Source organism: Rhea pennata, chromosome 1 (assembly GCF_028389875.1).
Source record: "Rhea pennata isolate bPtePen1 chromosome 1, bPtePen1.pri, whole genome shotgun sequence".
NCBI classification, from domain to species: domain Eukaryota; kingdom Metazoa; phylum Chordata; class Aves; order Rheiformes; family Rheidae; genus Rhea; species Rhea pennata.
The window spans coordinates 216,872,636-216,900,312 of NC_084663.1; the positions used below are offsets into that span (position 1 = coordinate 216,872,636).

The window sequence follows — 27,677 nt, forward strand, 5'->3', positions numbered from 1 at the left end:
GACTTCTATGTTCTTGGGGAGCAGGATGTTCTGATTGGACAGACCCACCCCGGAAGTGATCGCATATCCGCTGCCGGAGTGTTGAGGAGGGGGGCTGTGCGAGCGGGATGGGTCGTGGACGGCCGGGCGCTCCGCGCGAAGCCGCTGTGAGTGAACTTGGGTCCGGCCACCGTCGCCGCCGCCGCTATTCCGGCTGGGGGACCCACGGATGCCTTTGCGCAGGCGGTGTGGCAAGGCCCGGGCGGGGGCACAGGACGGGATGGGGCGAATCGGGGGACGGAGTGGAGTGGGGCGGGGCCCGCGAGACTCGTCGTCTCCGGAGGTCTCTGGGCTCCGCCTGGTGCTGTGCGGCCCCGTCGTGCTCGTGCCCCACGAGGCTCCCGGCATTCGCGTTCCAGGTGCCCCAGATCTGGTAGGCCTCAGATGCCTCTCGGTCTCGGCGGGGCAGTAGCCGCGGTGTCATTCAGGTGGGCCGGCTCCGCGGGCTTGTGCCTGCGCTGTCTCCATTTCCCGGCAGGTACAGAGCACCGGCGACAGCAGCGCCGTCAGTAAGTGCTCGGCGGCGGCGCGAGGGTATGTCCGGGACCGCTTCCTGGGGCTCCTGGTGGGGCGGCGGCGGCGGCGGCGGACTCCGCTGGTACACCGGTGAGGAGTGAGCGCTGCACAGGGTCTTTGAAGCTAAATTAGCTTAAGAGCCAGTTATCTATTGGCTCTAATCTTCCTTCATGGAGAGGGACTTTTGAGGGGTTTAGTGATATATTCAAGATATTCAACAATGATATTCAAATGATTCCTATGTTTGTGGCTTTTGTTAATCACAAAGTCTTTTTGTTAACCTGGTTGCATTTTATGAATTACTTAATTATTTAGCTATTGGGCTAATAATATATTATTAGATACATTGTCTGCCAACAATGTAATAGCTTTAGATTTTTAGTATAACATTGCATAGTTCAAGGGCAAAAATAAAAAGCTTTGTCCTAATGAAGTGTTATCAGACTGATTCCTAACTCAGATATTCAGTGCTGTTGAGAACTACTGTAGACAAAATTTGAAAGCTAATGTACAAAGAGTGTTAGTGCATCTACAGTTTTCCTCTTCCCAAATACATTTCCATTTTAGTAGCATATCTGGTGGCTCAGGAAAAGGTATCTTTGAATCAGTAGTATGAGTACTGGTCTTTTCTGCAGATTTGCAGGACATAAATATGAATGCTTTTAATATGCATGTGTGGGATTTTTTTTAGGTAGTGGAGTTTAGGTTAATATGAGTCTAATTGTTTGATGCTATCAAAATGATTCTGATGTAATTGTCAAAGAAGTTTCATTCAGGAAAAAAAACTAGTGATATTCAAGCAGAAGCTTACAGTCCTCTGAAGACAAGGGTGGCTGATCAGGTCTAGAAGCTGAGCTTGTGTCTATCTGTTGCATGACATTGGCATGTCAAATTAAATTCATAGAAGTTGTGTGTTGCAGCTGTCAGCACTGTAGTCCTGAGCTTTTGGGTATCTTTTAGAACATCTAGTAAAACCTTTAGATCCTGAGGCTTGGGGACAATAACATGCCTGTTAAAGGGGCTGAGAGGACCTGATAAGCCTGGTGGGGACATGCTAGAACTAACTATAAGAAAATTATAGGAAAAAGAGGTGCCAACCCCCACAAAGTAGGCTAACATTAAACAGTATCCAGGAGTTTGGACTTACTTAAGCTCCACTGACATGGAAAGAATGGAGAATTAAATTCCCTTCCTAACTTTCCTTCTCTTCCCTCTTTTGTTCCCTTTTCATTGCTTTTAAACACACTTACTCATATTGTTATACCCAGTAGCTACTTGCCTAGCACATCATCCTGTAAGTGAAGGAGTTAATTTCATGTAGTTATGACATGTGATTTGGAGCAGGGACTCAGATGTTGTCCATCCACCTTTCATGGATGGAGGCAGGGGGGCAAGGCATCATAACTGTCTGGATTTGTATTTTTTCATCCAGTGTGTATTTACCTGTGCAGAAAAGAACAGGTCCAGATAGGATATTTACAAATGTTTTGTCTAGGACATCTATACTTTGATGGTTAATGCATTTATTAAATACAGGTGATCTATATTTGTTAATAAGCTCTAGATATAACAAAAATCAGACATCTCCCAGTTTGGTTCTGTAAATGTGGGATTACTGGGTAGTCATACTTTTTTTTTTTTAATAAATAAATAAAAAGGAGCATGCCTCTGTCAGAAAAAGATTCTTGGAGAGTGATTACAGCTGAATTTCATTCCACAGAGGTTATTATGTCCGGGCCCGAGCTGTGGATCACTGTGTTCAAGACTTCCTGCTGAAGACCCAAAGCCACTCTAGAACACAGGTGCATTTTCTTTGTTTGGGTGCACAGGTTGTTTCCACTACATGTATGGAAAATCTTCTTGATATATTTGTTAGTGAATCTATTGTGTGGGTTTTTTTTGTTTTTTTTTTTTTTTTTCAGAAGAGTACAGAGAATCTGTGACTAGCACTTCTTCCTATCCATTTGTCACTTTGACAGAAATACCAAGAAAGAACCAATATCTCTACAAAATTCTTTTTACCCTCTTTCAGGAGACTGCTGATTCTGTCAGTCTAAAGATGATAACCTTTAACTTGAATATTCTTCATGGATGCTCAGGAGGCTGCTAGAGTTGAACATAATTTTTTTTCCGGTACTTTCTCTGCAGATCCTGTCTTTAGGTGCTGGCTTTGACTCTTTATACTTCCGCTTGAAGGACATGGGCCTTCTGAGTCACACTGTGGTATATGAGGTGGATTTTCCAAACGTGGCATGCCAAAAAGCCACTCTGATCAAAGGAATAAAAGAGTTGTCAGCACTGGTGGAAGATGATGGAGGAGAAGGAATAGGTATGCTGTTTGTGGAGAGTGTTTTAAGTGCCAAATCTTTGGAAGAATCAAAGAGAGATTCAGCTTTTAAAAAGTGGGGCATGATGAGCAGAGGAACTAGATTTGTTTGCAAGACAACTTGAATTTGGAACACAAAGCATTGGTAAGGATCATTTCTTTTGGTGACTGTTTTGGGGTTCCCTAGTACAAGAAAGAGTATGACAGACTGCAGCATATCTAGTGAAAGGTCACAAGAATGGTTAAGGAGTTTGAGCATATGACATACAAGGGAAGGGGGAGAGATTTATCTGGATTTGTTCAGCTTTAAAAAGGATGAAGAGGGTCTTACTGCAATCCTCGACTCCTTAATGGGTGAGTATAGAGAAGATGGAGCCATATGCTTTTCGGAGGCATGCAGCAAGTGGCCAAGGGGCAATGGTTACAACTTGCAACAAAGGAAATTCCAATTATGTATACAAAACATTTCTTTCCCCACCACATGGATAGTTTAAAAACATGAACAGGTTGCCCAAGGAGGCAGTGGAACTTCCAGCCTTAGAGGTATCAGAGCTTGACTGGACAAAACCTTGAGCAACTGGATACAGGTGGCCCTGCTGGGAGCAAGGAGTTGGACTAGATGACCTTCAACAGTCTCTTCCAACCTAAATTATCCTGTGATCTATAGGCCTTATGGATAGGGGAGAAGCTGTGACTCTAGGTCTCTTGATCCTAGCAAAGCTTTCGTTGCTGTTCGTTAGTTGACTTTCTTGCATCCAAAGCAGGGAAAAAAATAAGCGTTATGAAAATACTGTAGAATACAAGAAGAGCTGAAAGAATGATTATGCCAGTGAAAGAGTAAGCAGTAGTTCAGTGGCGAAAGGAAAGGATGTAAGATATAGGGATTTTCTTCAAGGCATTTGTTAACATTCAAGATGATAGTATATAGAAGGCGGAAATATAACAAGCCAGAAGGAAACTGGGAGAATTGCAATATGGTGAGCAGGATGAGAATTTAAAACTATTTTGATAAGCTGTGGGAATGGTTTGGAAAATGTGGGATGCAATACAGTAGGGACATATGCACGTTTTTGCATTTAGATGGCAACAATCAATTTAAATACTGGATAGAAAACAACTGCAAAGCTAGGTGCAGAGCATAAGTCCCTGGCTCAAGTGAGCAGCTGAATAAATCTCAGTGAGTAGCTGTTCCATGAGCTTGTCCAGTCCCTCCTCGAACCAATTCATATTTTTAGTATCAACAGCATCCTGTGGCAAAGAACCTTATGCTTACCAATAATCTTAAAATACTTCAAGTAAAAGACATGTTTCAGAAGAGTTGGGAATATCTTATCCTCTATGTCAAGAGGACAGGAAATGATGGACAGACAAGTTAGGTAGTAGAAAAAAAATGAGAAACACTGTGATGGGCTGCTGAAGAAGGCTGCTTTGCCTCTAATAGTGGATGCTTCTGAGAACAGTGTAGGGTAACAGTTCTCAGGGCTGATAGAATTGCATTGGTATGGAGGCATAGAGAAAGTAATTTCTAAAGATGCTTCCCAATCTTGTTTGATTTGGTTTTGGTTGAAACAAGTCATCGAGAATACAGTTTATGATATATTCTTGTGAAGTGCAGAAGTATGGCTTACAAATGCTATCATGGCATAAGTTGGAGCTTATTTATGAGCATAGTGACCTATGCAACTAATCCTGGTGTTTGCAGAGTTGGTATATGTGGGTTCAGGATCCAATACTATTTACAGAAATGAAATCTGTTTTAAAGATATTTTTAAATCTGTTTTAAATTGAGGACTTGAATGTCTTTGTGGCTGTGACAGAAATGATTCAAGTTCTATAAAAGCAATGGTACTTTCCTTGGCTTGAACTGAGAGAACTAAAAGTGAGAAGTCTTAAGATTTCATTTTGAATTATAGTGGTGCTATAAAATTGTTGTTAAAAGAAATTTTATAAAGTGTTGTTATAATAAATAAGTCTTGAAAAATCTGTGGGTGAAATTTCCATTAGGAATAATGGCATCTGAGTTCTAAGTTTAGTGGGCCTCTAACTGATCCTTCTTGGTGCTATCCCTTTAAAGTTCATTTAGTGAGGGCATTTTCTTATTCATGTCCCAAAGAAATTGAGTTGAAAAAAGGATAAGCACAGCCTTGTGAACAATTGTCTGTGGGGCTGATTCTCCTGTTTGTCCATCTTGTTCTCAGTGTAGCATCAAAACTGTAGTAAGATTGTACCGTTTTTTTCCCCCAGGAGCCATTACCTTTTCTGGAGAGGATTATAAATTACTGGGAGTGGATTTATCAGAGCTGTCTAAACTGGAGAAAGCCCTGGAGGAAGCAGGGCTGGACAATGAAGTCCCCACCCTTTTCTTAGCAGAAGTGGTGCTCACTTACATGGAAACTAGCAGGTCAGTTCGATTATCCTCTGTTACCTCTAGGTAGTAAAATGAGAACTAGCTTCATTGTATGCAAATCATCTAGGGCTGGGAGACCTGCTGTTTTGTAACTAAAGCCTCATGAATACTGTGGAAGTCCCAAGCAGCTCCTTACAACATAATTGCAATGGAGTAATTGATTGGCCCGCCTGGATGCAACCCTGTCTAACATGCTCTAAGTGACCCTGCTGAGCAGGGGGGTTGGACTAGATGATCTCTGGAGGTCCCTTCCAACCTTACTGATTCTATGACATGCTATAAAGAGGAAAAGAAACCCTCAGAATTCGGGATGGAGGGGACATCTTTTTAGTCTTTTCTCTTTTCATTCTCTGAATTCTCTCAGCAGTTGAAGGAGATGTTCACGGTTCCCCAACACTGTATTGTTTTGCATATATTTCTATCAGGATGCCTTAATTAGCATGCCTTCATGTGTTGCAGGAAGACACATTGCATCGGTCCATTTGATAGGTGGGCCTGCAATCATTTTATTTCTTACGCACAGATCAGACGCCTTGATACAGTGGGCAGCAGAACATTTTTCTCAGGCATGTTTTGTGCTGTATGAGCAGATGCACCCTGAGGACCCATTTGGACATGTCATGCAGCAGCATTTTAGCCATCTGAATTCTACACTTCACTCTTTAGCACAGTACCCTGACTGTGAGGCACAGCAGAGGCGCTTTTTGCGAAAGGTAAGTGCCTGCAGCTCTAGGGCATGCATGAAACCTGATTCACTTGAGAAGGAGTGTAACTTTTAAATAGCCCAGCTCGTACCTTCCAAGATATTTATAGGTTGAAATGAACAGAGAAGGGCTGAGATGCTGTCTTCTCTGATAGCATGACCATTCGTTTGAAAGTCCCTCACCCAACTTACAACCTACTTTCTGGTATGGGTTAAGGTAGGAGGGGTTCCTCTGAGACTTTTAAAATAAGTGTGGCTCTAAGTTCTTAAGAGCTTCACTAGTAAAGGATCTGTCTTCACCCCTGAGTCTGGACTGCCGTTGTTTCAGCTAGGCAGCCTTAAAGGCTAATGCAAATCCTTCATCTAGAATCATTGCTTTCTTGTGGAAGGTGAGTCTCTATCCTTCCAGAAATAATAATTTGAGGAGACTTTTGTTTTAGGGCTGGACAGAGTGTACCGTCATGGATATGAATGAGTTTTTTACCTTCTGTACTCCTGAAGATGAGCAACGAAGAGTGCAGGTTCTGGAGCCTTTTGATGAATATGAGGTAACTCTCCTTTATTCTATTCATGAGCTGGCTCTCATAGCATAAGAGGCCTGCATCTTCTTATGATCACATTCTGTACAAGAGCTGCTGGAGCCATAGATGATACATATAGGAAAAAAAGATCTTCAGTCAATCAGCTGTGCAGCTTCCTGTGGGCTCTGCGTTACGATGCGGAGGCAAGGAGCAATGGAAGAAGACTCCCTCCAGTGTTAGCGGAACTTTTTTTTTTTTCCTTCTTTAGTTCTCAGGGAGACCAGTCTTAGTGTAGCAAACTAACTGGTAGTATAAAGGATGCCACAGGTGCTGAAACACCTTGTATAAAAACACCTTGATGTACTATATTTATTTTGCCACCACAAAGTATCTACTCTGCTATGTGAGTACCAAAAATGTTGACTGAAAGATGCTGACAGATTGGCAAAAGGGTATAGAAATGTCTACAAGAATTATTGCAGTTCGGGGTAATTGTCCATACAGTGAGAAAGTAAAGACTCTTCATTTTGCTTACAGAGGAGGTTAGCAAGTCCACAAGCCCAAGTTCACAAATGTGTGTAAGAATAAGACATATGATGGCAGAGAGCTCTGCAGTTAGCCTTCCAGATAGAGATAGAATAAGATAAAGGTCTTGGTGGAAAAAAGCTTGACAGAAGCCCCTTGCTGAGGGTGACCAGGCTTTAGAATAATTTGGCTAGGTACTTAATGGATTCTTCCATTTTCAGTACTTGCGTTCATTTTAGGTATCATTTGGGATTTTGAAAAGATAGGCTTTACCTCAGGTAGAAGGTGGGGCAATAATGCCAAGCAAGATAATATTGTGGTTTCTTGTGCCTTTTTAATTCATGTTTATACCTTCTAGTAACAAAACTTGCTGAATCCATTCCATCTCATAGGAGTAAACATACTTGGTTCCCTAATATTCACAAAAGCGAGGGTGGACTCTATAGCTGCTGACTTCCTTCCTGTACAGGACTCTGCTTGTGCTCCTGCTTCTGAGTGATTGCAAAGGCTAGCCTGGAAATCATATTTAGGTGTTGCAGGCCTAGAAGAGATCGTAGAATCAGTACATTTTGGAAGGGACCTCCAGAGATCATCTAGTCCAACCTCCCTGCTCAACCAGGGTCACCTAGAGCATGTTAGACAGGGTTGCATCCAGGCGGGCCTTGAAGATCTCCAGAGAAGGCGACTCCACAACGTTTCTCGACAACCTGTTCCAGTGCTCTGTCACTCTCACAGGGAAGAAATTCCCCCTCACGTTCAGGTGGAACTTCCTGTGTTTCAATTTGTGCCCATTGCCTCTTGTCCTGTCGCATGGGACAACCGAAAAGAGTTTGTCCCCGTGCCCTTGACACCCTCCCTTCAGGTACTTGTACACATTGATAAGATCCCCCCTCAGTCTTCTCTTCCCCAGGCTGAAGAGGCCCAGCTCTTGCAGCCTTTCCTCATAGGGCAGGTGCTCCAGCCCTTTGATGATCTCTGCTTGCAACACTCTGCACCCCAGGAGACTATTGGCCTTCCCTGCCACGAGGGCACATTGCTGGCTCATGGTCAACTTGTCATCCACCAGCACTCCCAGGTTCTTCTCTGCAGAGCTGCTCTCTAGAAGGTCAGCCCCCAGCTTGTACTGGTGCATGGAGTTATTTCTCCCTAGGTGCAGGACTCTGCACTTGCCCTTGTTGAACCTCAGGAGGTTCCTCTCTGCCCAACTCTCCAGCCTCTCCAGGTCTCTCTGAATGGCAGCACGGCCCTCAGCTGTATCGGCCACTCCTCCCAGCTTGGTATCATCAGCAAACTTGCTGAGGAGGCACTCTGTCCCCTCATCCAGGTCATTGATGAAAAAGTTGAACAGGATGGGAGCCAGTACTGAGCCCTGGGGGACTCCACTAACCACAGGCCTCTAACTAGACTCCGCACCACTGATGACAACCCCCTGAGCTCTGACATTCAGCAAGTTCTCAGTCCACCTCACTGTCCACTCGTCTAACCCACACCTCCTGAGCTTCTCTAGGAGGATGTTATGGGAGACCGTGTCAAAAGCCTTGCTGAAGTCAAGGTACACAACATCCACTGCTCTCCCCTTACCTACCCAGCCAGTCGTGCCATCATAGAAGGCTATCAGATTGGTTAAGCAGGATTTCCCCTTGGTGAATCCATGCTGGCTACTCCTGATCACCTTCTTTCCCTCCATATGCCTGGAGGTGACATCCAGAATGAGCTGTTCCATTACCTTTCCAGGGATGGAGGTGAGGCTGACTGACCTGTAGTTGCCTGGGTCCTCCTTCTTGCCCTTCTTGAAGACTGGAGTGACACTGGCTTTCTTCCAGTCCTCAGGCACCTCTCCAGATCTCCAGGACCTTTCAAAGATGATGGAGAGAGGCCTTGCAACAATGTCCGCCAACTCCCTCAGTACCCGTGGGTGCATCCATCCGGGCCCATGGATCTGTGGACGTCAAGCTTGCCCAGAAGATCTCTAATCCTACCCTCCTCAACCAAAGGAAAGTCTTCCTTTCTCCAGACTTCCTCCCTCACGTCCAGGCTCTGGGATTCCTGAGGGCTGTCCTTAGCAGTGAAGACTGAAGCAAAGAAGGCATTTAGTAATTCTGCCTTCTCTGTATCCTTTGTCACCAGAGCCCATACCCTGTTCAGTAGTGGGCCCACATTTTCCCTAGTCCTCCTCTTGCTACTGATGTATTTGAAGAAGCCCTTCCTGTTGTCCTTAACATCCCTTGCCCGACTCAATTTCCTGCAGGACCTTAGCCTTCCTCACTGCATCTCTACATAGTCTGACTGCATTCCTATAATTTTCCCAAGTAGCCTGTCCCCTCTTCCACATTCTGTGTACTTTCCTCTTCTGTCTGAGTTTTGCCAGGAACTCCTTGGTCGCCCATGCATGTCTTCTGCCCCCTTTGCTGGGCTTCGTTCTCTTTGGGATGCACCGCTCTTGAGCTTGGAGAAACTGTTTGAATATTAGCCAGCTCTCCTGGACTCCCCTTTCTTCTAGGGCCTTAACCCGTGAGATTCCTTCAAGAAGGTCTCTGAAGAGCCCAAAGTCTGCTCTTCTGAAGTCCAGGGTTGCAATCCTGCTTATTGCCTTACTTCTGTCCTGCAGGATCCTGAACTCCACTGTCTCATGGTCACTGCAGCCAAGGCTGCCAACCTTCACATCTCCAACCAGTCCCTCTCTGTTAGTTAGGACAGGGTCCAGCAGGACACCCTTCCTCATAGGCTCCTCCACCACTTGTGACAAGAAGATATCATCGATGCATTGCAGGAGCCTCCTGGGCTGTTTGTGCCTTGTTGTGTTCTTCTGGCAGATATCAGGGTGGTTGAAGTCCCCCATGAGAATCGGGGCCTGTGATCATGATGCTACTTCCAGCTGTCTGTAGAAGGTCTCATTGACTTTCTCTTCCTGGTCAGGTGGCCTGTAGTAGACCCACAACAGTGTCCCCCATGTTAGCCTGCCCTTTGGTCTTCACCCATAAGCTCTTGACTGCTTCCTCCTCCACCCCTATGCAGAGCTCAATGCATTCCAGTTGCTCTCTCACATAAAGAGCAACTCCACCACCTTGCCTTCCTGGCCTGTCTTTCCTAAAAAGCACATAGCCATCCACGACAGTTTTCCAGTCATGTGAGCTATATCATGTTTCTCCTTTGAACATTTTGGGCTTCTCTGGGATCACTTGCATTCCAGAACCCTTAAGAAATCTTAATCACTCTGCTGTATGATCAGAACTGAGAAGCATAAAAGGAAGCAAGCTCAAAAAGAAAGAGGGATGTTCTTCATGCAACGTAAGTTGTGCAACTCCTTGCTCCTTGCAATATATTACAGTTGCTAAAAGTTTATGTGAGTTCAAGAGGCAACCTAACAGGTTCATGGAAGAATAATCTATCAAAAGTTATTCAATACAAAGATACAGCTTCTTGCTTAGAAAATCCCTGAGCTTTTAACTTTTGAAGGCTGGGAGAAGGGGAGGTATTACTGTACATTTGCACTGTTACCAGATTCTTCTTCAGGCTTCCAATTTTGGTCATTGTTGGAAACAGTGCTAGGCTAGGCTGACCTATGATTTGATCGCTGTGGTCACCCTTATGTTCTTTCCAATGCTTGTTCCAAGATTCTGAGTTTTTTCTTTTGGCTTGCTACAGGAATGGCATCTGAAATGTTCTCATTATTTTGTCTTGACTGCAGCAAAGGGGATGAAGTCTTCTTGGACTCCTTTGTTACCAAACATGGCAGGTAAATATTGACTAGTTTTCATACTATTCACCTCTTTATCTTATGCAGGCTTCTAAGAGATTTTTAGGAGACAGTAAACCTCAGGAAGGAACACACAGGATGCTACCATCTGAGTAGGTTCATCCATCCTTCTAATGATTGTCCTGCAGTCCATAGTGAGGCGAAAGCCATGTCCTGACTCAAGTGGTTCTGATCAGTTTAATTCTTTTGGTATATTGAACCTTCCAATCAGAACAACTCTTCCTTCTGCTTATACATGAGTCCTCCAGTGCATGGCTGCAATGCCAAACTACCCTGCACCTCCTTTTGTTGGGATGCCCCGGACTGATTGCTGTATGAAAGTATTGCTGTATGAAAGTATTGCTGTATGAAAGTATTGCTGTATGAAAGTATTGCTGTATGAAAGTGCTCCTGCAGAGCACTCAGAGGTATGTCAAACAGTTTGTTCTTTTTTTCATCCTCCCCTGTGGCTGGAATAATATGTGCATCATGCCTGTTCTGAAATGTTTTGAAATTGGAATATGTTGAGGATCTTTCTGTTTGCTCCTTTTTTGTTTGTGTTTTGTGGTGGGGGCGTTTAGGTGGGAGAAAAGTGATAGAGTTGGGGAAAAGCCAAGGCTATGTGTCTATGGCTTAAAAATAAAATTAAAAAAATGACAGCACTAGCAGTCAAAGAAATTCCTGCTTCTGGCTGCTTGCTTTCTTTTTCAGGATGGGAAGGAGAGGGTTATTTTTTTAACATTTTTCACATCACTGGTCTTGTTCACAGTACAGCTCCACAAATAGTTCTGTGGACCACTGAGAGTAAAAATTTGTTACAGGGCAGAAACAAGCTGCTGGAGAAGGATAAAGCAGAATAGAATACTTAAGCTAACAGCGTCATTGAATACATTGTATTCTCTGTTGATTAGATCTGAAGAGTAGTCAAATTCAAGCTAAATAAATGGGGATGAGGTGTAATAGACAGTGTGATTGTCACCAGTCCTTATGTTAAAACCTAGAAGGCTTGTAAAGATACATTGGCTCTATCTTTAAGTAAAAAAATTGGTACAAAACTGGAAATAGAACAGGTTATCTGACAGATTATTACAGTGAAGACATTTAAAATCCTTTAGAAACAGGAATAGAGTTTTTTTGCTGCCGTCTCTGTTGTATTTAAAACTGACAGCAAAAGCCTTCAAAGTCTGATAAGTTACCGCACTTGCCTTCTGCCATTCTCATTAAAAAAATGCCCACATCTCAAATATCTGTGTTCCCTCCGCTATCCCCACAAATAGATTTGAGTTTCTGCTCAACAGAGTGCAGTGCTATATCTTCCAAACAAAGCATGTGTAAGGGTATTTTCTGAAGGGGAAGGGGGAACCCTCAGCCTCAAGAAGTTCCACCAGCAGGAAGGTGTTTCAGCCCAAACAGTGGCAACTCATGACTTCATTACACAAAGTAGGATCTTGCACTGAACAATCTTCATTATAAGTAAAACTTCCAGCTATGGCATATAAAAGGTAAACTGAGAGCTTCTTCTCCATCCCAGAATCTCCAAAAACAAGAATAAGAGGTATCTGATAAAGAAGATGCAAATTCAGAATCAATCAGAAGAAAACAGCTTGTACTATGTTGGTGAGCTACAGTTCTGTGGTGAAAGGCTATGTTTCATATTAAGGGATATAGCTTTTAGAAGATACTGAGATGACTAAAAATACTTATAATAGGACTGTCAGACATTAACATATTATTCTTTATGGTTCAGAACTTTATTTCAAAGCTTTTGTGAAAGTGAAATCAAATTCCAGTGAGAAACTTAGAAATTTAGCTATCAACTGTTGATCTTTATTATTATTTTATTTTATTGCTGTTCTTTGCTATTAGCCAAGTATTTATGTCTGCAGAAAGGTAATTGTAGAAGAGGTGTTTCAATGACTGCTGTCTTGCTACATCAGTTTAAGAACCAACAATTCCTTGGTAGACTCTTTGTCTTTCTCTCAGCCCCTTCCTTCTCCACCCCGATTAAAACAGGCTCAGAATTGTGTTAGGAGTTGAGGGAGCAGTAAGTGGAAGTTGACAGTGGTAATGGTTTAAACCATTCCATTGTGATTCCTAGACCATGTCTGATGGTCTATGTGCTGTATTAACTTGCTTCACAACTTTGTTTTTGGAAAGCTAAACGGATTTGTTTTATCTTATACTCAGTCCATTTAAATGTTGTCCTCTATTCTTGCTTGTGTGAAACTGAAGATTCCCTGATTCTTTTTGGCTTGCAGTTCCTTGTGGTGATGGTCCTGTCAGGATGGCTGGAAGGATCACTGCATCAGTGTGTGGAATGTACTCTGAAGCTGCTGGCCTGAGACGTTATGGTCACCACTCTGCTCTTATAAAACCCAACGTCATTCTCACGACTGGAGGTTTTGGGGAGGAGGATGGTCAGCACTGTCGTATGAGAAATTTCCATGTCCTAATTAAGCATAAAGGCTGCTGGAAAGCTGGCTGCGTGAAAAAGGAAAATCGTGGTAAAAGATGGGGTGAGTCCCTGTACTGATGGCAAGTGTAAGGCAGATGTTTCTGTGTTTGTAATGAAATAAATGTCTAGTGGAAAGCAATGTCACTGTGCAATTACATTGGCAGTCAGAGATCTGAAGGTTCTGAGTTTCATGACAGAAAGATCAGTCTGAACCATGATGTCTCATCTCTGCAGATGGACGGTTGTACCATACTGTGTCATGTCTCTCGAACAGCCTGGCTCTGATGGTAGGAGGACGAACATCCCCGTCAAGTACAGCTTTGGGAATATTGCGGCTAAAGTTCCGTGAAAGCTGTAATGCCTTGGACTCGGATGGTGTTACAGTGGAGCTTATAGACCTGCAGCCTGTTGCTGAATCAGCTACTTTGCGTTGGAGACACAGTGCAACTGAAGTAATGTTCAGAGGTAAAAAGCCTGGAAAGGGGTCTCATAAGCCTAGCCACCCACAAATGAAGATTCACATTTTCAGCTATTTCTGGTTAATATTAAAAGTGTTGTTCTCAAGTAAGTTCATGGAATGCCCTATGCAGAAGCCTGTCTTATGCTGAAGTATTCTGAAATACTAGTAGAAGGATTCTGGCACTAAAGGAAGTGATATTGTCAGATCTGAAGATTTTCATATAATAGTTATAATGCAAACTGAGGGATTAAATAGCTGAAGTACTAACTCTGATGTAGAGATTCTCTCTTAAAAATGTAACTACCAATGTTTACAAGATGTCTGGTATGGTAGCAGTTTTCTCTTTTGTAAAGAATCCTGGGTTGATGCAGGGAGCTGTCTTTCTGCAAGGTCTGAACTGGGCAAAACTATAATAAAGAATACAGGTAGCAATGTGTTCATTTACTCTTCCTCTGAAATACAGCATTTGTCTGTGTTGCATTTCTGAGGGAAACTTTTTTTTCTTTTTTTAAGGAGTTAGCTTGTGGCTAAAGGGAGATCCAGTTAGCACAATTTTACTGGATTTTTCAAGAAGTTCAACAAGGTACCTCATCAAAGGCTACAGGCAACTACAGGTTAAAGAGACAGGGCCTTGCATGGAAAAGTAGAAGTGTACTAAGAGTAAGCAGACAATTTTCAGTGGAAATGTACTCCCCAACAGTCTTCCAAACGTTTGTTATAAAGACAGTGCTAAATAGCACAAGCTTTAATGATCTGGAATGCGAAGCCAGTAGTGAGAGGTTTGCTAATGTTGTATTTACCTGGGAAAACAATGGTATCACAGTTCTGAATGAATGAGTATTAAAATGCCCAGACGAAACTTAGTGCAACTAGAATGGTACATATAGAGGAGATGATGATCCCAACTTCATACAGAGACGGCTTTAAGCTATTACTACTAGTGAGTGAGACTTTGTAATAATAAATAGATGTTTAAAAGAAAAGCAAATCTAATGTTAAGAATTTAGTGTTAACCTTTATTGGTAAAGGAACAAATAACAAAATGGAGAATACCGTTGTGGCACTGTATAGAAGTTTTTTTTTTTTGTCCACATGTAAACACTCTATGTAGTTCTAATTTCTCATTCCCCGTCTTAAAAAACAAAACAAACAAACAAAAAGCCTAGAGATAGTGAAAAAAACAGAACAAACAAAAACTCTAGAGACAGTGACAAGGACAGAGCAGCAGCTTCATACAAGAAATTGCTTAAGTAGACTTGGATTCTTCTGACTGGAAAAAAACAGGTGAGGGACAGGCTATGATCAAAATCCACTAAATTGTGGGTGACCTGAAGAAGGTGAGCGGGTATTTGTTGTTCAGCATCTATTCCAGAACAAGAATTGAAGGAGAATGAAACAAAACTGTTAGGAGGCAGGTTCAAGTAAAACCAAAGATCTTTCTTGTACAATGTGGTGATCATTCCATGAAACTCTTTATTGCAAGATACTGTGTACTGAAAGCTTACCTGAGTTGGAAAAGCAGATTGGATAGATTCACTGAAAAAATCTATTCAAGCCTGCCAAATACATGAGGTGTATAAAACAAAGGATCTGAAGCACTTAAATACCCACTCCTGACCACTGTTGAAACCAGGACATAGGACTAGATGATCTGATGTGTTGCTGTGCTGGTTTTAATACAACTCTCACAGAATGAAGATTTCAAGATTTCTTTGAAGTAGTAAGAAAATTAAAATGATCTTTCAGAGAGCCTTTTTTTTGCCCCCCTCCTTTTTTTGCCCCTCCTTTTTTTAGACTCAAAATTTGATTATCTAATCCCCAGTGGTAAATACTATTTGAAACCTAGGGATTTATTCTGTTTGAGAAGACTGATTCTTTGAGGTCATTTGTGGCTAAACTGATTTATGCTTGATTATACCAGAAGAGTCTCAGAATTTCACCTCTGAAGGATATCTTAATTATAGAGGGGGTCCTTAGCTCTTTATCCCTGAGAAATTGTTCAGAAGAAGTGTTACGCTTCTAATACCAGTACTCAGTAGTTGTGAGGTCTAGAATCAAGCATTGCAATGGCATGCTGAAAGGTTGTCCAGTAAAATATATTGGCTATAAGGGATGAAAACTTCAGCAGTTGTTAGCAAGTCAGTGGTGGTACTGAGAGTGAAATTCTGGAGATGAAAGCTGTCCCTTCTTGGAGCTATTTTTTTCTCTAGTAGCTGACAGGGAATACTTGAAGGGGAACACCAGTGAAATCACTAAGCAGTTGGTAGTCTAGTCTGGAGCATACCTTGAATCTGTTGAGCAATGTTTAATTAATAGCATAATGTCATTTAGGGTTCAGCCTTCCAGACCAAATTTTATAATAAAGAAGAAAATGCTAAATTGGATGAATAATATTTTATGAATAATACTGCTGCTACAATACAGTCTGACAAAAATAAAAGCAGTGCAAGTGACCAAAACTTGTGTTGCTTGTGCAGTCCATTATGACTGTGAGCTGACAGGGTATAGTGCAGTTAATGCACATACTTGACATCCTCCCCAAAGTACTCTTGCACCTTTTTTAACCTGCTTTTTGGTGGCTTCTCCAGATTAACTCCTGCACACTTAAACTATCATAATCTCCTTTTTCTGAGAACATATACATGTTCTGGTTTTCTTATGAGGAGCCATCTGTTTTCTTTGGATAAATCTATGTCATTATGTTGCTATGACTTACGTTCTTTGGGTTTTCTAGTTTTATTAGTTCTACTGGTGTCTTCTTCCCACTGCTTGAATTTTCTTTAATTCCATTTAGTATATTAACATATACGGGTTTTCCTCTTAGCTTTGCAACTGTAATGTGAGATTTCCATTCAGATCTTAAATATTCAGTCAGTACATAATATCAGTTGATGTTGGGGGTCTTCTGAATAATCACAAATGTGAAAAATACAGAAGGCTAAAAATATTTTTATTCACAAGCTGTATGTTATAAAAGATCTAGATAGAAGAGTAATTATATCTGTGAAACAATTTCTTGCCTCTATTGCTGAAGTTTGCAAATGCTTATCAGGTTGAAAGATGTCTAAAAACTGACAGTGTTTAAAACTTCTATCTGAATGCATTGATTTGTATTTCTAGTCAGCTTCCCTTAAATGCAAAGAAAAGCTTTTGGTTTTCTGACATGTCAAATCCAAACTTTTCTGTTCACCTGGTTGTATTTTTCTGTAGGTAAAAAGTACCTGTTTCTATATGGGGGCCGTTCTGCTATGCAGCCTGTGCTAGGGGACTGGCATTTCCTGCATGCTGAGGAACTTTCCTGCACTGTGGTAAGAAATACAGGAGGCCCAGGAAAGTATAACTTGCCTCACTCTGTAGTGTGTGCTGCAGTATTGGAATCCCAACTAAATCACACACATTACTGTATTAAATCAGATGGTATCGGCAGTGTATTGTGGCACTTCCTAGTGATTAGGGTTCTAACTAACTTTTAGCCACCTTGATTTTTAGTGGAATACAGTCTTCACAGAATCGCATAATAGTTGAGTTTGGAAGGGACACCTGAAGATCACCTAGTCTAACTATCCTGCTCAAAGCAGGGTCAGCTAGAACAGGTTGCTCAGGAAATTGTCCAGTCAGGTTTTGAGTGTCTCCAAAGGTGGCATCTCCACAATCTTTACTGGGCAATCTGTTTCAGTGTTTGACCACCCTTCCAGTAAAAACAAAGCCAAAACAACAACAGAACCAACTTGTGTTTAAGTGGAATTTTGTGTATTTCAATTTATCCTGTCACTGGATACCACTGAGAAGAGTCTGGCTCCATCTTTTTCACTCTCTCCCATCAGGCATTTGTACACATTGGTATGTGTATACCAGTTGCAATGCAGCTCTAGAGAGGTATGCAGCAAGAATGAACAGAAAGCATAACTTAAAGGAGAAGACTGAAGGAGCTTGTTGAGTCTGGAGAAGATTCACTATAGAAACAAATCTTCAAATATATAAAATGTATCTGCACAAAGCACAAAAAAAATGATTCTTCTTGTTTATTTGGGATAGGACAAAAAGCCTATGTAAAGGGCAACTTCGGTTAGACACTAAGAAAAGCTTTTAGTTGTGAAGATAGTGAAGTGCTGCAATAGATTGCCTAGGGAGGCCAGAAATTCCTGTCACTCGAGACATTCAGCAACTGTTAAGACAGCCATCTCTCTAGATGGTAATAGAGCTGAATTTGCCTTGGGAGAATGGGATTGAATTGACCAGATGGCCTCTGAAACTTTCTCCACATTGTTTGCTGTGATTTTCCTTTAAACCCTTTAAAAAAGTATGGAAAATAGTGTAGATGGAAACACTTTTACCTAGTCTTCTAGGAAGCTTCCAGCCTTGGAGGAATCACCCATGTTCACCGTTTTGTTCATGGGTTTGGAAGGGGAGGAGAAGGGGAGTCATTCCCTATCATGCTTACTCCTTATGTCCCCTTTACCAATTGTCCTTATCCTGTGGCAGGAGAGAATGTTATATGCCAGAGGAGATTAAACAGGAAGAGGCTATTTAATAGCCTGGTCAGGAAGATGATCCTTAGCTTTGCAAACTTAAGCCTTGGACTTCTGTTTTTAGATTCCTGTTGAAGGTCCAGTACCGGAAGGCCGTCACTCTCACAGTGCCTGTAGCTGGAGAGGAGGAGTCCTTATTGCAGGAGGTCTGGGAGCAGCTGAACAGCCCTTAGGTTCAGTTTTCTTTCTGAGAGAGATTGAACATGGCTTTCAGTGGCAGACAGTAGAGACGTACCCTCCCCTCATCCCAAGGTAAGTGGAGAGCATTTAGCAAGTGAACTCTTGGTCTGCCTCTAGTTAGCTTTCCTTACCAAGACAGCTCAATCTCATTCTGAACTTGCAGGTATTCACATACAGCACATGTGCATGATGAAAAACTCCTGCTTGTTGGTGGAGTGTGGTTTCACTCTTCCTCTGTGCCAGGCATCACTGTCATTGACTTAATGACTGGTCTCTGTGTGGACTATATGATTAGTGTGGTAAGTACAGAAATACTGTTCTTTTGGGATAAATGGTGTTTTGGGAAGGAAGGTGGCAACTTCTGGGCTATTCCCTTTTAGGGAATAGAGAATGCAAAAGGGTCATTTGTAACTTCTGTTTTGAGGTAAAGTCTAATTTTGAAGTGCTTTGACTAGCCCAGAGAATATGGTTTTAACACAGGGAGAGTCTGAGCACACAAAAAGTTGGAGGGCAGAGAGCTATTCTATTTTAGACAAGGGGAACAGATGGGCATAAGCATAGTAATTTCAGGACGTCTGTGGACGAAAAGAATCGTTCAAACTAGAGCATCAGTTAATCTTTATGAAGGTCTGCGGTATAATTTACTGAATACTGCATGGTGGAATCTGCTATGTGTTGTAGCTGATGCCTGAAGACAGCAAGAATATAGCAAGGAAATACAGGAAATTCCACTTAAAAAAAACCCTCTTACTGTAGGGGTGATTGAACACTGAAACAAGTTGCCCAGAGAGGTTATGGAGTCTCCATCTTTGGAGATAGTCAAAACCTGCCTGTATAAGGTCCTGAGCAGCTTCCTCTAGTTGACCCCTGCGTTGAGGAGGGAGGTTGGACTAGGGGGTATCCAGTGGTCCCTTCCAACCCCAGCTATTCTATGATTCTATTCTATGGCTCTTAAGAGCAATCATACAGGGGATGTCACGTAGCAGGATTTTGGCACTGTCGGGGCAAAACTTAGTCTAAATCTCCATCTGTCTGTGAATAGCCCTCATCTACAATACTACTGCCTAGACAAAGCTTCTGTTGCCTGACAAGCTTTTATTTCTTTTGCATATGATTTCTAATTTCTTGGGTTATCTGTATGTATGAATCCTATCCTTGGTGAAAGTTGGAGTTTGTGAATGGTCTGTTTTTTATAATAGATACTATGTGCCTCAGGCTGACCTTGCCGAATTCTCCTGAGGGCATAAAGCATGCTTAAAAGCAGTTTAACCCCTTCTAGCTTCTGTTACAAAGAGGAAGAAGAAACTAATGATCTTCAGATACAATAGGCTACTCCTGTTAGATAGCTGTGAGTATGGGTACTGTGGTAATGCACTTTATATAAAAGAATAAAAGTAATTTTTTAAAAATTGAGTAAATAGATGCAGATGGATTGGTAGCTGCCTTTGCTTGTGAATTATCTGTTTTAACTTAGGCACATTTCTCACCTTTAGTACCTGCTAGTATTGTGATAAAGTATTGATAGTACTGTTCAGTGTTTGTGGATTGATCTCAAAGTTTAGAAGACTGGAGATGTCAATGACTTTGTATGCAGTACGTTATACTACTAGTATACTGCTCTGGTGCATGTCTTAGAAGGTGATAGCACCAAAACATTGCAGAAAAAAAGACCTGGGCATCCTGGTGGACAGCAAGTTGGACATAAGCAAGCAATGTGCCCTTGTGGCAAAGAGGGCCAACAGTCCTGTGGGCTGTATTATGAAGAGTGTTCCCAGCAGGACAAGGGAGGTCATCCTTCCCCACTATTCCTCACTGGAGAGGCCGTATCTGCAGTACTGTGTCCATGGGCTCTGCAGTGCGAGAGATGCAGAGTTATTGGAATGAGTCCAGAGAAGGGCCAGTAAGATGATTAAGGGACTAGAGCATCTCTCATATGAGAAGCAAGCTGCTGTAGGTGATCCTGCTTGAGCAGGTGGGTTGGATGATCTCCAGAGGTCCCTTCAACCCCAACTATTCTGTAAGTCTGTGAAAACCATTGGCTGGCAACTTTATCTGAGCTTGAAATAGACGCAGACCAGTCAGCACTGGTAGGTATGTGTGATAATCACTATCTCTGGACCTTTCTTCAAGACCAGAGATGAGGTTACCCTCATGAAGATCCCTTCTGTCTCAAGCTCTTAGAAGGGAAATCTGTGCCCTGCCCTCTTCAGGTTCAAGTGGCCTCAACAATTACTGAATTGCCAGCATAGCAGTTTTGTACTATTACAGTCTCCATTACCTACAAGCAGTGTGTTTCTCCAAGTTTCACTTTCCTGAGCTTTTGAATATCAGAGGTCATCACAAAAGAGCTCCTCTTCCAATCATCAGATACATAGGTCATGCACTGGATGCTTCCTGGAGCTCAGATCTATAAATGTCTCTTTTCCAGCTGTCTCTTCAGGGGTTTCTATAGACCAATTCCCACTGATGTTTCTTATACAAAAGCAAGAGCTAGACTTCTTATGCATGAACATTTCCATGTGCACTCAATCTGCTATATTTCCATGGTTCTGATCCTAGCACACTTTAACTGATGAACAGAAGGAACTCAAATTGAGATAGTTTCAGTGTCCTTTATACTGGAATAAAACCTTTGAGATTCCTATGGAGTTGATATGGGGAGGGAAAAAAAATCTTGTTAACATTTTTGTAATCTTTCAGTAGTATTCAGACTCATTCTGCCCTGCCATTAAGTAGGCCTGACTGAAGATCTATTGCAGCAGGATCAATTTTTTTTCAACGTGGAAGGGAACCATCTGTAGGCATTGATCATACCTACGCATTGAGGTACTTCTGTTCTTCGCAGATCAGGCTTGTTTGTTATAAATAACAAATGAAAGACTCAGCAGTGCTAAAGCTTATTTAGAGACACAACACAAAGAATAAATCCTTTTGGGCAGAATATGCATTGTTTCAAGTAGCTGAATGATGAGGACAACTAAATACTAGGCCGTTAGGTAAATGTAAGTGGCCTCATGGGAAACAACATTAGGATATATGAACAATTTTCATTATACCATGACACACAACATAATTGGAAAAGAGGCATGATAGAAATCCATGAAACTGAGTGTCACAGAAAGTGAATAGGGGATGACTGTTTGTTGCTTCTTCTGATACAAGAACTAAGACCTCAAAAGAAGATGGGAGGCAGCGTGTTTCAAAAAGTGCTTCTTTATGTGTTGTGGAATTCCTTACCACAGGACTTGAGTGCCAAAGGTTTACATGGAGTCAAAAAATGACTGGGCATGTTCTAAGGAGAAAAAAAGTTAAGGCCTACAAAACACAAAGACATTCCTCCTGGATTCAAATCTCTAAACTGTAAATCATTATATAGCTGGAGAATAATAGAGGAATATATTATGGTTTCCTTGTTCTTACACATTTCTCTAGATACCAGTTTTTGCCCACATTTGTGGATAGGATAGTGGGCCTTAGATGGACCCTGTCTAGCTCTTACTCTCTAATGAAAGTATCACATGGAATATCTCTACAGCAGTATATGAGATTTTTATGCAGTCCTGTCAGGTCCAACAGTGATGCAAATTATTGAAGGCTTGTATGTTCAAGGGTTACTCCCTAAGTGAGACTCAGCTTGATTAGAAGTAGTAACTGAAACCAATTTAAGAGGTGCCTGACTGGTTCAACTTATTCCAATTCCTTTTGCTCTCTAATAAAAATCTCACTATAACATGTTGGACTTCTGAAACATTTAGACAAGCCACTCACTCTTATCCACTTTCTGTCCAAACATCCTAATCTACTACATCCAGTTCCCTATCTTGGCCTCTGTGCACTTCCCCAGTATGCAACTGGCTGGTGTCCTCTGGACCACACATGCTTTTGTTTCTTAATGTAGGAGTCAAATTTCTCTGTCCTTTTTCAGGAGCATCTGGAGTGGCCATTAATGCTACATAATCATAGCAGTATATTTCTACCGAATGAGAAAGAGTTGTTGCTCATTGGTGGTGGTGGGAACTGCTTCTCCTTTGGGACACACCTCAACTCAGAGCCTGTCTCTTTGAGCCTCAGCAACATCCTGACAGGACCACTGACAGGAACCAAACAGGACTGAACCACGCTGCTGCACTAGGGTGAGACATTCACTTCTAGGTCCAAAAGCAGCAACATGTTTCCACAGCTTTTGTAAGGGTGAGATAAGGACAGCAGATTAGGAGGGACAGTTAAGACAGAGTATTTTTTACTGCTGTCTGTGTTGGTATAAATAAAATACTGCAAAAGTAGCTCTGTGGTGGAAGCAGTAGCCTTTAGAGACAAAATGAGGAACAGTGCTTTGTTCAAGAGATATGAGCCTGCACAATGCTGATTTGGAGATAAAGAAGCGCCAGTGAGTCAAAAGCAATCAAAAATGATCAATCAAGCATAACTAATAAGCAGAAGAGAATGTTTGAAACTAGTTAAGATCTGGCAAACTTGTATTCCTCTGATTCTCTTTGCTAGCAGCTCAAAAACTCCACTAGCTGTTATTTGGGAGGAGGAGGAGGATATATGGAAAAGGGTGTGGGGGAGGCATGCTACATGAAATCATGAGTAAGCCTCACCACTAACACTTGATCTCTTCTGTGCCTGGGGAGTTGCAGGTGCCATAGTAAGGGGGCTGGTCTGATGGAGTACAGGGTGCAGGTTCTTCATAGCAGTAGTTTTATAGAGAAGGAGTAGAGGTAGTGGCTTTGCAAAGCAGAGATTCTGGAAGGAGGTACATCTGTACACACCTGCAGGATGTGAAACTTACCAGCTTAGTTGTGTTTCCAGTTACCTGTAAATGCCTGCTGGATTTGCAGTGCTTTGCTGTCTGGAATCAGCTTCTGTGACGTCCCTGCGTGTGTCCTGAGTTGCACTGCTTCTGCTGTAGTCTCGTCTCTCCAACCTGAAGATGGGGGATGCTATGGACTGCTTTCTCCTGCTTTATTTTCTCTGCCCAACTGAGCTCCGTGAGGTCTGTGGTCCCCTAGCACTGTCACACAGTAGTGTTTTGTTGGATGTGCATGAGGCTGTCAGGAGGGGAGGGGAGCAGAGTTTACTTCCTTGCTCCTCTGCACAGGAGGACCTGCCCTGCTTGCTAAGGAGCCACTCTGACTACCTTTGGTCAGGGCCTGCCATCTCTGTTGAGAGTGCTTGCTCTGGCCTGGGAAGGAAAGGAGAAAAAATAATGAGCATTGAAAGCAACAGCTGCTTCTGTTCAAGTGTCCAGAGGTTAGTGAGACATTCAGTTTAGCTTAGCCAGGGCCACAGCAGAGCAGTAGTGGCCTGGTGAGGGCGAAGGAAAGGCTCTGTACCTCCTCATCTGCCACCTTTCCTGCTCCTTTTCTAATAAAAATGTCTCAAGTATGCGACATGTTATGGGGAAATAAAAGGATGGGGGGAGAAGGTGTGTGTGAATGACTGGCTGCCTCCCCCTCCTGGGGCTAGGCTCTCTGGGGTGGTAGATGAGGCCCCTGGTGGGGTAGGTGGACACAGCCCAGAGACTGGGTTGAAGTCGGTTGCAGAACCCACCTGTGCTATCCAAGTGCACAAACTGGCCCAGAGCCCCTTTCCTGAGAATATAAACATGGCCACACTGAAGCCTATCTGTTCCTTGATGCCCTCGTGTGATGACATGAGTACTGCAGCCAGTCAGTTCACACACTTGCAGTGCTACTGGTCTGCTCGCTGCTATCCATGACAACAAACCAGCACTGCACCAAATTGTCAGACACATGTGCAGTGCCCCACATATGCTTAACGCTGCCCTTGGATGATGACACCCAAATACTACAGAAAGTCGAGGGACGCGTGCATATTGGGGTGGAGTTGCTCAGAGCTGCCCTTGGGCAATGAAATTCCAATGCTGCAGCAGGACGGCTCATTCCTGCAGAGCACTGCTGCAGTGCTCACGGCTGCCCTTCCTTGATTTCAAACTAGTACTGCAGCCAGGCAAAAAACACATGCACACCATGCTCCCTACTGCCCTCACATAATTACAGTCTCATACTACACCCACTGGGCTTGTGTATGTGCACTGGCTTTACAGTATTAATGGCTGCCCTTGAACATCAACAAAGCAGTACTGCGGAGAGCGGGAATGCAGACTGAGCTCCTTGTGCTCACTGCTGCCCTGAAGTGATGGTAGTCTAGTACTGCATCCAGTGGTTGTGTGCAAGGAATGTACTACGTTCACTGTGCTCACTGCTGCATGGAGGTGTCGACAATGCAGTACTGCAGACAGTGGGAGCACGCTTGTTCAGAGGCTTTACTGTGCTCACTGCTGCCTTCAGGTTTCCATAAAGCAGTATTGCGGACAGAGAGCGAGTACATGCACAACACACTTTACCGTAGCCTGGGGCATCAAGAAAGTAGGGCAGACGGGTGCGTGCACATGCGTTGTTTCCGCAGCGCTCACTGCTACCCTCGGGTGATAGCAACTCAGTATTGCAGCCAGCCAGCAGGCTCATGCGCAGAACCCAACGTGCTCGCTTCTCCCCTCGCCTGCATACAAAAAATATTGCAAGCAGCTGTCGCACACATGCGCAGTGCCAGTCCGCGTGACCGCTGCTGCTCTCCAGTGTTTCGGCAACGGGTAAGCAAACGAGACGTGCTCATCACCCCTTCCCGGTGCTCATACACCAGGAGCGCAGAGTGCTTTTCCTTATTGGTGCTTCCTGTTTTCGCGGGGGCGGGCAGTGCCGTCTCAGAGCTCCTCACCGATGCAACACCAGACTCTGCTCGCCGATCCTCGCCGGTCTCTCGGGCGCGGGCTCGCACCGATCCCCCGGGCTGCTGCCCCCTGCTGTGAGCACGGTGTCTTTGAGGCGCGCATGTGCAGTGCGCTCCGGCCGGCTCACTCCTACCCTCCAGTGTCGAAAAAGCAGTAGTGTATCGGAATCGTGCGCAAGCGCACTGCGCCCAGTCGTGCTCACTGCTGCTCTCAGGTATCTAAGTAGCGGTACTACACCCAACGGGAACGCGCATCCGCACGGCAGAAGGTCGTGCTCACTGCTGTCCTCGGGTGTCGAAAAAACAGTACTTCAAGCAACCCGACGGCATGCGCAGTGCGTTGCGGCATGCTCGCTGCTGCCCTCGTGTGTCGTCAGAGCGATACTACACCCATAGGACGAGCGCATGCGCACTGCTTTTCCATGCCCGCCCTCGCGTGTCAGGAAGCCAGTACTGCAGCCACGACTGGCTTCCCCTGCATACGAATACTGCAGCCAGCCATAGACACGCACTGCTACTTTCCGGTGTTTCAGTCACTGTTAAGCGCATGGGCCCTGCTCCTCGCCCCTTCCTGGCGTTCATGGACTGGTAGAACAGGGAGCTTTTCCTTATTGCTGCCTCCCAGTGTTGCGGGGATGGGCTGTGCCATCCCAGAGCTGCTCTGCGCGACTCTCACACCGGGGCAGCCCCAGAGTCTGCTCGCTGATCACTGCCGGTCTCTCAGGCACGGGCAGAGCAGCCTCGGGGCAAGTCCCGTGGAGTCGCTGCGGGCTGTGTATCACACACGGGAGCCATCCCGAGGCAGCGCCACGAGCACGCGACACGCTGCCCCGGGCCTCACCTCTTTCCGCCTGCTCCGCCTCAGCCGGCGGATGCGTGGCGCTCGGCAGCCAGGCAGCAGCTGCAGCCGTGCTCTGTTTGCGGACAGAGCTTTGTTGCAGCGGCGGCAGGTGAGGGCCGAGGCTGCCTGAGGTGGTGGGTCGGGGGGGTGCCCATGAGGCAAGCGTGTCCCTTCAGGAGGCTGCGGGTTTCGGGCTGCTGCCTGCTCGCTGAGACCATCGCTATGTGGAGGCAGCGGTGCAGGGCTCGGGGCGGTGGGGGCTGGAGCAAACCCAGCTCAGCCCCGCCGGGAGCGCCAGGCAGGGTCTGCGCGGTGCCACGTGTGCCGCAGCATGGATCTGACTTTCCCTTTGCCACGTGTCACCTTTAGGGCCCCCGTTCTTCTGCAGCACGGGCCGGAGCATGCGCTTGCCCCTGCGGACACAGCCCAGAGGAGCAGGGCTGCGGGCAAGCCCCAGAGCGTGGTTGCAGCACGGTGTCGGCAGGAGGTTGGCTCCTGTTGCAGCAGGCATGCCCCGGAGCGCCGGTGAATCACAGGAATCTTGAATCCTCTGGACCAAACAGACCATAGGTTAACTTGAGTCAGGTACAATTAGCACAGCCCCAAGTTATTCCCTTGAGAAGTGTGGCCAGGCAAGCGAGTGGATGGATAGAAGAAAAATGCTCCCAAACACCCTGAGGGCTCCTTCACTGCCAGGCTTCTCTGTCAGGCATTCACTGAAGAATGTTGATGGGTGGAGGCACAGATGGCAAACTGATTTTTCTTAGCCACCTCTCAGACCCCTCTGTACATGCAAGATGTGGCTGGTCTGGGATAATTGGGCTGTGCACAGTGCTTAAGGGGAACTGTCGGGGCCCTGTGTCGGGGCCCTGGCTATTTTACAGGAGTATGAAGAGCTGAAATAAGCAACAGGCTGTTCAAGGTCACCAAAGAAGAAGCCCTTGAAGGCAAGAAGAGTGAGAAACCAAGATAAGCAAAAGTATGTGCACCTGGGAAGGGAGTCGACACAGCAGCCTATTAGAAACTGAGCAGATGCGCGTGGACAATGCTAGACAACCAATAGAAATGCTTTGCGAGGCGCGTGGACGCATGAGCTTGCTGGAAAGGTTATATAAGCTAGATAGGCAGAATAATAAAGTGGATTGAACTTGCATCACATTGATGTGTGTGTTCTTTCCCGTCTTGCCAATAATGGGCTGCGGCAGGGAACATGAACATAAAACAACAGGCTAAGGAATCACCTAATAGAATAAAAGGCTCAGAGAAAGCCTAAGAGAACACTGATGGGCTCTGGGAAGCCCCAGTCATGCTACAGAAAAGAGCACAGCTTTCAGGCAGCTCAGAGCAGGAGAAATGTCTTACCCAACCTGTGTTAGAGCGGGTCCTATTAATTACCACCTTTCCTTACTGAAAGCCTTGTGAAAGCAAAGGGACTAGAGAGGATGCATAGCAAATTATGGACTCTACGTGAGGTTGAAACAAACAATCCTCTCTTAAAGTAGAACCAGTTTAGTCATAAGTAATAGATGAATGTAGCTGTGAGCAGTGTGAAGAGAAGCGGTTACATCTGTGACCCTCAAAGGCTCGGGGAAGTTGCGTCTAAAACCCTTGTGGCCTCATTAGTCTTCTTGGTTTATTTGGCAGGGTAGCCCCTGAAAGGGGGCATCTTGAAGAGAAGCAGCTAGA

General features: G+C 44.2%; 1 protein-coding gene across 6 annotated transcripts; it reads left to right on the plus strand.

Moving 5' to 3' along the window:
• Positions 1-54: 54 nt before the first annotated feature.
• LCMT2 (leucine carboxyl methyltransferase 2) lies at positions 55-27,677 on the plus strand. 6 transcript variants are annotated; one of them, XR_009957348.1, is made up of 15 exons: positions 55-146; positions 518-645; positions 2,276-2,357; positions 2,704-2,884; positions 5,126-5,282; positions 5,812-6,001; positions 6,432-6,539; positions 10,683-10,773; positions 13,032-13,289; positions 13,463-13,693; positions 16,899-16,996; positions 18,282-18,469; positions 18,561-18,696; positions 26,876-26,970; positions 27,636-27,677. XR_009957348.1 is itself a non-coding variant. In XM_062567585.1 (15 exons), the coding sequence occupies exons 1-14, from the start codon at positions 108-110 to the stop codon at positions 22,509-22,511; spliced, it is 2,076 nt and encodes a 691-aa protein (XP_062423569.1). In that variant the 5' UTR covers positions 57-107; the 3' UTR covers positions 22,512-22,530; positions 23,210-23,790. The 6 variants fall into 6 exon arrangements, 5 of the variants coding, with proteins under 5 accessions (XP_062423572.1, XP_062423571.1, XP_062423569.1 ...); XM_062567585.1 differs by lacking the exons at positions 26,876-26,970; positions 27,636-27,677 and adding exons at positions 22,323-22,530; positions 23,210-23,790 and having other exon boundaries at positions 57-146; XM_062567586.1 differs by lacking the exons at positions 26,876-26,970; positions 27,636-27,677 and adding exons at positions 22,323-22,530; positions 23,239-23,790 and having other exon boundaries at positions 57-146.

Excerpts from the sequence above, each read along its gene's own strand:
- LCMT2 (XM_062567585.1), top strand. The coding sequence starts at position 108 with ATGGGTCGTGGACGGCCGGGCGCTCCGCGCGAAGCCGCT. Across the intron at positions 147-517 it reads GCGCTCCGCGCGAAGCCGCT|GTACAGAGCACCGGCGACAG; the intron begins GTGAGTGAACTT and ends ATTTCCCGGCAG. Across the intron at positions 6,540-10,682 it reads AGCCTTTTGATGAATATGAG|GAATGGCATCTGAAATGTTC; the intron begins GTAACTCTCCTT and ends GGCTTGCTACAG.